This window comes from Sceloporus undulatus, chromosome 5, assembly GCF_019175285.1.
Source record: "Sceloporus undulatus isolate JIND9_A2432 ecotype Alabama chromosome 5, SceUnd_v1.1, whole genome shotgun sequence".
NCBI classification, from domain to species: domain Eukaryota; kingdom Metazoa; phylum Chordata; class Lepidosauria; order Squamata; family Phrynosomatidae; genus Sceloporus; species Sceloporus undulatus.
The window spans coordinates 165,218,654-165,230,826 of NC_056526.1; the positions used below are offsets into that span (position 1 = coordinate 165,218,654).

The 12,173-nt window shown below is 41.5% G+C and overlaps 1 protein-coding gene across 1 annotated transcript in view; it reads right to left on the minus strand.

Moving 5' to 3' along the window:
- Window positions 1–1,744: 1,744 nt before the first annotated feature.
- Window positions 1,745–12,173, minus strand: part of LOC121932263 (glutamyl aminopeptidase) — a 77,629-nt gene continuing 67,200 nt past the window's right edge. Inside the window, exons 16-20 of the mRNA XM_042470808.1 lie at window positions 11,039–11,140; window positions 10,760–10,930; window positions 8,042–8,182; window positions 5,818–5,899; window positions 1,745–4,213 (exon numbers count right to left, since the gene is read on the minus strand). Coding sequence (XP_042326742.1) covers window positions 4,076–4,213; window positions 5,818–5,899; window positions 8,042–8,182; window positions 10,760–10,930; window positions 11,039–11,140 — 634 coding nt within the window. The 3' untranslated portion in view covers window positions 1,745–4,075. The remainder of the gene's footprint in view (window positions 4,214–5,817; window positions 5,900–8,041; window positions 8,183–10,759; window positions 10,931–11,038; window positions 11,141–12,173) is intronic.

A 12,173-nucleotide genomic window follows, 5' to 3' on the forward strand; every position in this document is an offset into this window, starting at 1 on the left:
CCTCTTTTCCTAGTGCCTTCTACTTGACCACTGTTGAATTTACTATTGTCTTTTGTAAGCAAATCAAGTTTTCTCATTAATTATTCAAAGTACAGCAGTCTCAATTTAGTCATTTTGGCTCCTAGGGAGAGTTTATTTGCTCTAGGACCCATTTATTTGTCTTTTTAGCAGTCCACGGTATCCACAGAACTCTTCTCCAGCACTATATTTCAAATGAACTGATATTCTTCCTATACAGGTATATCAATCCAAAAAAAGGCATAAAACAAATTGGCATGCAATCAGAATCTTTTGGAATGATGGCTGGGATAAATGAATGGGTCCATAATAAACATCACAGTATTGTCAGGTATATTTTGGGAATGCTCCCACCTCCCATAATATACATAAGAAGTATTTACATTAATAAAAGAATCATAACATTTTAATTAGCTGTAATGCCTACTCTTTCCCACTAGAGGCTGCTCTTAATACATCTTTCAACCTCTACCAGTTAATTCTTGTCTTTGTTTACTTAGTTAATTTTGCTCTCCTTCTTTCACCACAGCATTGTTCACAACCCTGTGTTTAAACATCATCATTACTTTTCCAAAAGAGCTGGCAGACTATAGTGGATGAAATGTTGAGTTTGGCTACAAGAAACCCAGGATGCTCCTCTGCCAGCTATTTTCTTTGGAATGAACACCATATACTCTCTTGGGTATGCCAGAGGATCTGGCAGACACTGCAGTCAAATGTAGCCTTCACTATTTTTCTTTTTGACCTGCTTTATTTTTAAATACCTGGTTTGGGGGGGATCTTTCATCTTTCCATGCCATCGTAGTGTCAGCTTTTGGATCTGGACTGGCACAAGTCTACTGACTCATCTGGCACAGTTGACTTGGTGATGGACTGAATTGTAGTGGAATCACCAGGCTTTCAGGGATAAGAGCATCAAGATTTTTTGGATAGAATAGAATATCCTCTGCTCCCCCTCCCAGTTTCCCTGTTGCCTCTGAGCTTAGCTGCAATCCTCAAAGCAGCTGAGAGGAAAATGAAATTTCCAAGCAATGTTATATTGTTGGATGAGCTAGTCTTGATGTCATGCAAAAAAATTGTGGGAGTTTGGTCTTGAATGGGCAATTAAGGTTCATTAGTGTTACAAGTGAAATGCTTCTGGAAGTGGTGAAATCTACAACTACGCCTAAGTTTTTGGACTCTCCTGGGTGTGGCATGGCTGTGAGAACAGTCATGAGGTGCATTTGCACTTCCAAGTGTATGCCCTAGTTTTCAGCATTGCACTGCTGTCTTGGCTTGTCCTTTGGACAGTCATTTGGCAAAGCCAGCCAGATGCCTTAGGCAGCTACAGGGAAGAGTAAAGAGATGTTGGAGGGAAGAGCTATGGTTGCTACACAGCCATCCCTGCAACCCCCATCTATCTTGCTGTAGGTAAAAGAGATGGACAATGTTGTGCTATCACCAATTCTCTACAACTGAACAATGGCATTTTTGCCTGGATTTCACCTCCATTGTTACCTATCCTCTATTGTGTTTCCTTCTTCTGTTATTTTTTCAAAATACCCTACAATTTGTGTTCCTTGTCTTCATTTTTTATGTCCATTGTACACTAAAGCACAGAGGTGCTAATTAAAAAAAATTGGGAAAAAATTCACATATGCTTAGGATATGTGCTTAGGATGGCAGTAGTGAGCAGTAGTGGAGTCCTGCACTGCCATCTTGTGTTTTTGCAGTGATTATGGGCATTGTGGCAACATAAAAAGAAATAGATTGCTATATTAAGCAGTGTCAAACTACAGTGATAAGCCTGCCTTCAACTGACTATACTTTAGTAGTGCTAGAAAACTGGTGTGGAAAGTTGTCCAGAGTGAAACACCTACAACTATGAAAACACTGGGGCAAGTTACATAGAACTTTTAACTGAATTGTTCTGTCCACAATTTGCCAATGTGGGTAGTGGGGGAGGGCAGAGTTGGAGGCTTTATCCCTGCCCCACTACATAGTCATCACTAGCCTCCTTAACTGCACACTCTACCAGCCCTAGGCAGCAGAGTTTATGGTGAGGATGATGGAAAATGCAACCCCTGCAGGGCCACATATTTTTCATTCTTCGTAAAAATACCCCACATCTTGAATTGGTATACATCAGCACATAGGACAAATCAGTTTATGCCTTGCCTGATATCAACTCTGTTAAGAACTGGCCAACCTTCTGCACTAGCTGAAGTTTTTAAACTATCTTCAAGGGCAACTTTGAGAATGAAATATTGATATGCCATGCACTTGTATCCAAACAATATTGCTGCTTGGATTTTGTTTTTGTTTTTGCTACTGTATAATATATCAGAGGAGAGGCCTTTTAAAAGAACAGACAAATGGATTTTTAAAAATTAGAAACATTTTATCATGATCCTTTTCAGTGATTTAAAAACAAAACAACAAACCTGCATATGACTGTTCCAGCACCCAGCCAGTAACTTTTGCATCCTAGTTATAAACATATGGATCTTGGGACCACTATACACCTGATTCTAATCAAAGTAATATCAGTGCTAACAGGCAAGTGATCCCAGTCCTGTCTATACATGTTTAGAACTGTTTACTCTGTGCATTGTACTAATCAAAAGGAGGGCCCAACGGCTCCTTAAAAACTTTTTGACAGCTGCTAGTAAAGCACCAGTTTTGGAAATCTTCCTTTTAAAATATATTATAGCTCCATGTCCCCCAGCCGACATGGACAGTAATTTTTTCAAGCATGGCAATCCTTCATCCTCTCATCTTTAAACTAGGGAAGAGGCTCCAGGCCCTGAGACTCAGGACTAAAACTAGAGATCTGGGAACCCAACTCTCCATCCCTGCTTCAAAACACAGCAGGTGAAACAGAAAAGCATCACTTGTAATAGGAAGAGCAATTTTTGGTCACTGTCTCATGCTGCCTGATAATAAATATATTGCTTTTCTTGGAAGTGATCCCTACATATAATTGCTATTCCCATCTAGAGCATCTATGCTTGAAAATAGGATTGATTTGCTTATTCTCATATGATATCAAGTTACAGTGCAATGGTAACCTTTGGCCCTTCAAATTTTTGTCCTAAAATTCCCGCATTCTTTCACCATTGGACTGGCTAGATGGGACTGATAGATGTTGTACACCCAAACATATGGAAAGCCATTTCTCCATCCGTGCCCACAGGTTTTCTAGGTATGATCTCATGCTGACATAAAGCTGTCTTACCCTGAATCAGACTGCTGCTATTAATTCAGTCATGTTTATTCTGGTAGGGACCTTTTAGGGTTGCAGGCACAGAAATGTCCATGCCTTTACCTGACATTCTTGAATAGGCAATCTTCTCTCTTAAAAGCATGTACTCTTCTATCAAGCTATGGCTTCTCCAGAGGTACTTGTGATAACATGTGTTATCAGACCATGCTTTGCAGAATTTTTCAGCAGCACTTTATCTTCTTGACATAGTGAAAATGAATTGAAATGACTGCCTGGCTTTACAAATACAGCAGATGATAATATATGCACAAGAGTTATTTTACAAAGTCACATTAGGTGACTGTTTCACTACCTTGGAGAAAACATATCCAGCCTGATTTTCCTCTATGGAATCAGAGGCTAAATGCTCTCTTTGTGTGGAATGGATTGCTCTGAAGTTACGTTTGAAAGGGCATCCTGAGTACATGGAATAATATGGTTTTTGTATAAACAAAGGACTTATTTTCAAAGTTGTCAGTGTGGTTAACACACACAAACACACACACCAGTGATGACTATGAGGATTGAGATCCTGTAATTACTTACATGATAATAATAATTTTGCACTTTGTAGCCCTACTTAAAATGAGAACACAGGTATTAATAGACAAAGCTGGATCTAGAGATTCCCTCTGGCTTGTGTGACCATAGCATTACAATAAATTAATATATTCTGATATAGACAAATTTACCAGGATTTAGAAGAAAGAGTTTTTACAAATTCCCCCATTTTGTTACAGTTTGAAAATAGAGTCCTAAGAGTTTACATAAGGTAAAAAGATATCCACATTATTATGCAGAGCTTGATCCATTTTAACTCCCAAACCATACTGCTATCTCTTCTTTGTGTTGCTTGAGCCACTCAATATTGCTCTTCAGAGTTTCAACTGCCTGTTTTCTGGATGCTTCCCCGGCTCCAGCATTAGGATACTTCTCAAAGAAATTTTCCATCTTAAGAGAAAAAAACAACATCATGTACATTAACAAGTGTGAAAGAACTTGTTTGCCTGGGGATTAACCCTTGTTTTGCTTATCTCAGGTCTGCAGGATTTTCAGGGCACAGTCTCTCATGCATTGTACTTTCCCTCACTAGTTTCATATCAGCTGCATACCAACATAACAATCATCATGAATAGTCTTCTAACTGGATTGGTGCTCTCTTGTACTTGTCAGGGTGCTGTAATGCTCTTGAGCTGAAGAATTCACAACAGACCAATGTGACTCTGAGCCTGGGAAAAATTACTTTGAGGATTGACAAATCATAAAAGCTTCTAGCTAGCATTGAAAACATTTGTTTTCAAATTTGGATTGAGGCAGCAATGTGTGTGTTCAACCTTCATCCTCATGCCACTAGTTGTTACTGTTGTGTGCCTTCTAGTGGTTTCCAACTTATGGTGACTCTAAGGCTAATCTATTACAGGGTTTTCTTTGCAAATTTCTTCAGAGGGAATTTGCCATTGCCATCCTCTAAGGTTGAGAGAATATAACTTGCTCAAAGCCAGTGTGACGTAGTGGTTTGAGTGGACTGTGATTCTTGAGACCAGGGTTCCTGCTCTTACTTTAATGCCTTCTCACCCCTGATTTGGCCCATAGCATCTTTAGAAGGAATATAAGCTGATGAATCTGGCCTGGAGACATATGATTAGACTCTCTGCCCTTGCCAACACTCTGATTCATGTCAGAGACACCTGCACTGATGAACTGTTGGGTTTTTTTAAAATTAAGATTTAATTTAACGTATGTTCTGTTTTAACCTGTGTTGTAAATTGTCTCTGGTCTCATACTAGGAGAAACGTGCAGTATAAATGAATAAAAGGAAGAAACTAGGGACCTGACACAGAATGTATAGGTTGATAGTGTACAGTAGCTGCACTGTTACATACATTAAGTGGAGTGAGACAACCACCTTGGATGGCAGCAGCAGCAGATGCTGACTCCAATGGAGGTGATACAGCAAATCTCCTCTGGATTTGAGATAGTTTAAAAGGAACTATCCAAGGCACTGTACCTTGGATAACTGGTGCCTGGATTCCTCAACCCACTGATATGGGGGCCACTAGCTGCCAGTGGGTGGAAGATGCTGTGGTACAGCACTAGCAAGTTTAGCTATTCTTCCTGAGCTCTGTTTCCATTCCCCTCTCTTGGTCAACACAGTGGTCTGTGCCTCCTGGCCTACCCTGTACTCTCTGAACCAGCAGGATTTAGCCAGATATGGCCCCTGTCCCATTGTCAGTGTGCAGTCATTCACCTGACACAGCAAAATATCTCTGCATGATCCTGATGCTAAAACATCACTCAGCAGTGTGAGAATGATGTGCTTTCTGCGCTTCTTCCCCAACACATCTATAAGGAGAGACTGGCATCAGTTGCATCCTGCACTAACTCTCTTCAGATATAATGATAGAGTTTAGAGCACTTCCATTTTGGACTAGAGCTCCCAGAATCTCCCAGACAGTATGGTGACTATTGGCTTGGCACTGAAAGTTGTAGTACAAAAGAGTAAGTTTTCTAAGCTCAGCATCCAAACTGGATAAGTGAAATATGCAAATCCTCACCTGCCAAAGCTGGAGCTCTGTGTTGAATGTTCCCGTTATTCTTGATGGTAGGCGCCCAAGATTTCTGTCATTCAGTGTGTATCTGGAAAAAAGAACACAAGCCAATGAGAGCCTGTGTGGTGTAGTCATCAGAATTTAGGATTAGAACTGAGAAGATATGAATTTAAGCCTAGAGGACCTAGTGGGACCTATCCACATTTGAGGCAGCCCTCCGGACAACACTTTGCTACGGCCTTGATCAAACCTGAAGTCAGTTCTGATTACTTTTCCTAACATAGGCGCAGTACACACCACCAATAATCGGTGTACCAGCGCTGACACTAGGGTTAGGGACCGCACAGGAGCCGCACAGTCCCTAACCCTAGTACGAAGTGGCTGCGTTATAATGGCAGTGCCCTGTATGCATGGGATCCGCCATTGTGACATAAGTGCCATGCAGTGTCTGCATGGCGCCATGCATCGCTTGTGTCACGAGTGCACTAATGGCACACTTGCAACATTACTGTGGCACCACAGAAGGAACCTGGAAATACCGGGTTCTTTTTGCTCCGCAGTGACAGCGCATCATTTGGGGCTGCGCCGTCCCTGCAGAGGAAAAACAGGCGCCAGCAGGCCACTGTTTCTCAACAATCTGTCCCGGGCAATAATGTAAGTTCTGTGCAATTATTAATGCTCTGTAAATTTATCAGACTAGTTTAGGGTTGGTTGTGTGTATTTTTCATGGAGGAAAGGGCTTACTGTTGCTTTAAAACACACTCTTCAGCCTCCATCATAGAAAAATCTAAAGGCAATGCCAGGAATCGGAGCAGAATCCATTCTGGTTTTACACTTAGAATCAGTTTCATCTCCCAGAGAAGCTAGATTGGTGACTACTTGAGACAGAGCCTTTTCAGTAGCGGCACCCTGATTGTGGAATTAACTCCTCATGAGAGTAGTTGTTTCTCCACCTCCTCCTCCAGAAAAATAATCACAATTATTCTGTTTCATTGGGCTTTTAATGTTTAGTATTCTCTTACTCTTTAATTTTAATACAACTCTTCAAGTTTATTGTATGGTAGGATGCATTTCCCTAGTCACTGTGAAGTTTAAAGGTTTGTATTATATATTATCCTGACTATCAGGAAGGGAGAGATGTGAATATAATAAATGAATGTAAAATTGGATTTGGGTGGATAGCACAGAAACATTGGGAGTGAGCTCTTAAATGCTCTTCCCCTAACTGCCTATGATCTTCAGCAAGCCCCAAGACTTGTGTTTGGGCAGAAAGTACCTCCACACATAAATCCACCTCTTTGGGAGTGGAGCATCTGTGGTGTTACAAGCGATTTTAGGGCACACTTTTTGGGACAGGCAAGAAAAGTTGTTGGGCAGATTTTACATAAACACTATTCCTAGAATAATTATGCAAATATTATGCCAAAGATGACAAAGAAGGGAACGAGTGAAACAAAACAAGGTTTATGTTCTGTCTTTGGTGGCATGTGGATATGACTGCATTTATGGTTACATGTATCAGATCTTGAATGTGCTTCCAATCTGAGGGCCATTTCATTGTTTTCCAGATTTTTATTAGAATTTGAATGGATTCTCTCTTTATAGCTTGATATAGCTCTGTGCATTCTATTTCTTGTTTTACAGTTTCTAGCTTCCCCTGGTTCATACTTCCAATATTCCATGTTCCTACCATATATATTATGTACCTTTGGATTTTGCTTTCCCATTTCAGCTACATCATTAGATACAGCACTATTTACACTTAGTCTTTGGTCTTTCCCAGTAGCTGGTTGAATGCATTTTCACCCAGGGATTTCATCTTCCAGCACTCTCTCTTGCTTAATTTTAGACTGTCTCAACATAGGGTTTTCAAAATAAAAGACATCCAGAAGTGGTTTGCCAGTGTCGTCTTCTGTGCAGTACTAAGCAGGAGTTAGCTAAAGTGCCACTCCACTGTATTTAAGAGATTTAAGAAATCTTCTGCCAGTGTGTTGCCTCCCAGTAGCTTCCCTTCTGGAACTCTTCTACCACTTTCACTATTGGAGCTATCAGTTCTCTTCTGCTAATGAAACCATTAATCTCTGAAGAGGGAGGCATCTCCACTTTGAGCGTTCTGCTTGAGGTGATCCAACTAGGAGACTCTTGAGAAAGCCTAGTCTCCTGACAGTATTATTCTCAGCCAGTCTGACACACTCAAATACCACATTAAGGGATGGAGCATACAACTTACCTACTGACTAAATATTCCCAGTTAAGGCGTACCCAGTCCCAAACCATGGTTTTGCCATAGCTGTTAAAGGAGATGTATCGCAAAACAGTGAACACATCTTGACTTTTAATGAGAGTTGTGTTGTAGATGCACTTTAAAAATCTAGGAGGAATCAGATAAGAAATAATTACACAAGATGATAAGTATTTCATTAAGGCTGCATGGAAAATGAGCTGTAGACCGCATCTTGAAACACCCTGCCATTAAGACTAATTTGTAAGGAACAAAAAAGTTCTTTAAAATTTTTAAACACACACACACACACAGAGAAAAACAAGAAACAACCCTGATTCCACAGGTTGTGTCCATAAAACCAGACTCCTCAAAACATCAGTTGGGAAGGCCCTAGTGAGCAAGAGGAGTGGGAGGAACTGGATTAAATGTCCCTTGATATTGCAACATGGCATATTTTTACATTAAATGATAAATAGGTTATTACCATATGCACAGGGCCAAGCCAGCTGGGCATCATTGTCAGCCCATGTGAACTGACTGTGTGACATAAAACACGCCCAACATTCCCCTTTTGCATGTTAGCCAGACACTCCTTCAGGGAAGCTATTCATGACTGGCTATATAGTTAGAAAGCCCCAGATTAATTTCCAATGGTCAATGAATATTCAGGGCTATTTAGTGAATATGAAACAGTAAGTGTGTGCGTGTGTGTGAAGCGTGGAAAAGTTACCTCTTTAACTATGACTCCAAGAATTGTCGCAGCCAACTGGGTGCTATAATCCACAAAGGTACTTTTCCAATCTGTAACATTTATAGTGGGATAACAGTAGGTCTCATTTGTCTTATTTCATTGTTTAAATAACCACAATGCATCACTTTGCAAAAAATTGACGCTGGAGCAATGGATGGCAGAGGAAGTCTAACCATCTCTCTCCATGTCACTGCTCTGATCAAAATGGCTCCCTAATCCATATTAATTTGTAGCGTCTTCATAGGGGTACTAACTGGATCCTCTACCAAGCCCTAATCCAAATCAAGAACATCATATTTGTCTAGGAATGGAACTCCCCACTCCCCTTTTCTTTCCTTTATCCTGGAATTACTACATAACACATTTTGGCAGTGAGCCATTTTGGACAAAAAAACCCTAACATAATATAACACTGTATTTTAGAAACTCTGGCTGTATAACCCCTGCCAGAGGTAATGGTGACAAGCGTGTGTCCTTTTTCGTTGTATCGGTCTGCACAGTCTTTCCTAGAGAAGCTGGTCAACATAGGACCCTGAGCATCTTCAACCTTATCTTATTCCTGCAGGTCAGCGGGATTAGAAATGGATGGGAAACCATTCAGGAATTCGCGGAATCTCCAGGTAGAGCTAGGAATGAAACCTACCTAAAACTGGAGAATCATTTCTGATGAGAATTAACAAAAGTGTGGTAGAAAGACTCAGTATAAGGCTGTTCCTAAGACAACATCTTTGCGGGTACAAACCGCTGCTTTGCGGCGCTCCCCCGCCGCCCCATTTGCTCCCGCGGGAGCCGCAGCAGCCAAACCGCGCGACTCCCGCGCGGAGCAAAAAAAACTCCATTTCGGAGCTTCTCTTGCGGCACCTCTATGATGTCGCGAGGCGCCTGGCGCGGACTCGTGACGTCATAGGCGCCGCGACACGTCTGGACGCTGTGCGTCCAGTACGTAAAGATGGCGGTGCCCATAGAAGGTGCACCGCCATCTTGTACGTATAGGATACGTACTGGGTTAGGGGGGTGCGGAAGCACCGCCCCTTCCTAACCCTAGTACGTATCCTATACGTACTAAAGGGCGGTGTGTATCCCGCCTTTGTCTTCTTTTGAAATCAACTGCATTTTTTTTTTGTTCAAGCCTTTTAGCTTTCTGTCAGTTTTAAGATTGATTCCTCAAACACTGACGGGAAATTGCTGCTTGCTTGTTTCTTGAATGTTTTGATCTTTTTAATAGCAATAGCAATTACATTTATAACCGCTTATCAGTGCACTTAAACACTCCCTAAACAGTTTACAATCTGTAAGTCAATTGCTCCCAACAATTTGGGTACTCTTTTAGCACCTATGGAAGGATGCCAGGCTGAGTTGTCGGATATACTTTGATTGAGATGTGCCTGCATGCAGGAGGTTGGACTGGATGGCCCTTGTGGTCCTTCCAACTCTATGATTCTATGATCATGAGTTGAACCTGGAGCCCTGACTAGGATCGAACAACACAACCTTGGGCTGTGAATGGCTGCAGTATGGCATTAATCACTGCGCCACCAGGGCTCCTAATAATATGATACAGTGCACCCTTCTTTTACGCGGGGATCCGTTCTGGACACACACACACCGTGTAAAAGAAATAGCATGTATGCTTCAGAGTGTTTGTACAGTGTGCCTGCATCATATGCATACGCTGAAAGCACCACCAGAAGAAGTGATGCCACATGCCGGAAGAAACAAGGGCGTGTGTGCCCATGGCGTGTGTGTGCCGCCGCCCCCCTGCGCACCATGAGCATGTGCTCATGGCGCTGCAGGGTGGCGGTGGCACGCTGCGCCATTGCACACATGCCATTGTTTCTTCCAGTCTGCGGCATCACTTCTTCTGGCGGTGCTTTCAGCGTATACATATGATGCGGGCACACTGTACAACACTCTGAATGCAAAACTTAATAAATACTTTTAGTGTGAGAAGTCAATAGTATTTTTACACTAACCTGTTCAGTAGGGTGATGTTTTTCACTGATGCCAGGCCATATAGCAACTTCTCTTTTTCTTGAGCTAATGCTGTATTTTGATACTTCTCAAACATATAATTCCAGGCTTGCTCATTGCCAGAATGCTGCATCCCATAGCGATAAACCAAGAGACGGAGATTCACATCTAGGCTAATGTTTAAGAAAATGACATTATTGAGGAGGAGGCATACCTTTCACTTTACTCTGTGTATGCTTGTTGTGTGTTTGTTTGAATGAAATCTATAGATATACATTCACCTTGTTCCTTTCAGCCATTCGTCAAATAACCGAGATGCGTTACTCAAAGCCTCTGGATCATTCATGTCACATGCAAATTCTAGAACTGTTGTACGTAGGAGACTGGAAAGAAAGAAAGAAAGAAAGAAAGAAAGAAAGAAAGAAAGAAAGACTATTAATTTTGGATATGTTAAATATTGAATATATTCAACAAAGCCAATGCGACTATTTGGTACACCAGGCTTGTTTTCTGAAATAGTCGCTCTACATACCACATAGGGTTGCCAGGTGACAAACAGGACAAGGCAACTGCAACAGGCTGGGCCAGTTTTATATCACAGAAGCCTCCAGAAGCCTCATGGTCTACCAAAAAAGGAACTCATCAGAGCAAAGTAACCAGAAGTCCACTTCTGGTTCTCAATAACGTGTAGGGTTTTAAAATGTTAAACAGTACAAGGAGGCTTTGGAACTTATTTAAAAGGTAAATTGTTCTACCTGAAGGCTTCCAGAAGCAATTCACTTTATTTTATTTTATTGTTTGGTTTTTTTGGTCAGAGGAAGATATGTTTGGGAATTCTGAATGTTTCAAGAACCATAAAATGCTGCATTTTGCCCACTTATGTTTTAATGGTTGTGTGGAAGAAGCAATTTCAGAAGGTAGAGTTTGCAAGACAAGCCACACCTGCTAAAATCCCTTCTTCTACACAGCTCTTAAACATACAGGAGTTGTGTCCTGTTTTTCACTTGGCAGCCCTAATACTCTGTGACAACCCAGTTTGGAAAGTGAGAAGACTTTGAAAAGCAGTGATGTGGTATGGCAATTCATAGAATTATGTAAATACTTTTGGTTTCATAACAACTTGTATAATAACAGGGAGCATTTGAAAGTCAGGGGAGGTTGGCCCACTGGGTTACATATAAACACGCTTGTCATTTTGGCAAGCTCTGTTTCTTCTCTCTCAGTCTTCCAGCTAGCAAACTGGGTTGCCAAATGTCAGTGGAAGCAGTGGGTTTCCTTGACCAAGTGGGAATCAAATCCTGATCTCCAGAGTCATAGTCCAGTGTTGAAACCATGACACCACACTGACTCTACACCAGGGGTAGGCAACCTTTTTGAGCCGGGGGCCGGGTTGCTGTCCCTCAGACAACTGGGGGG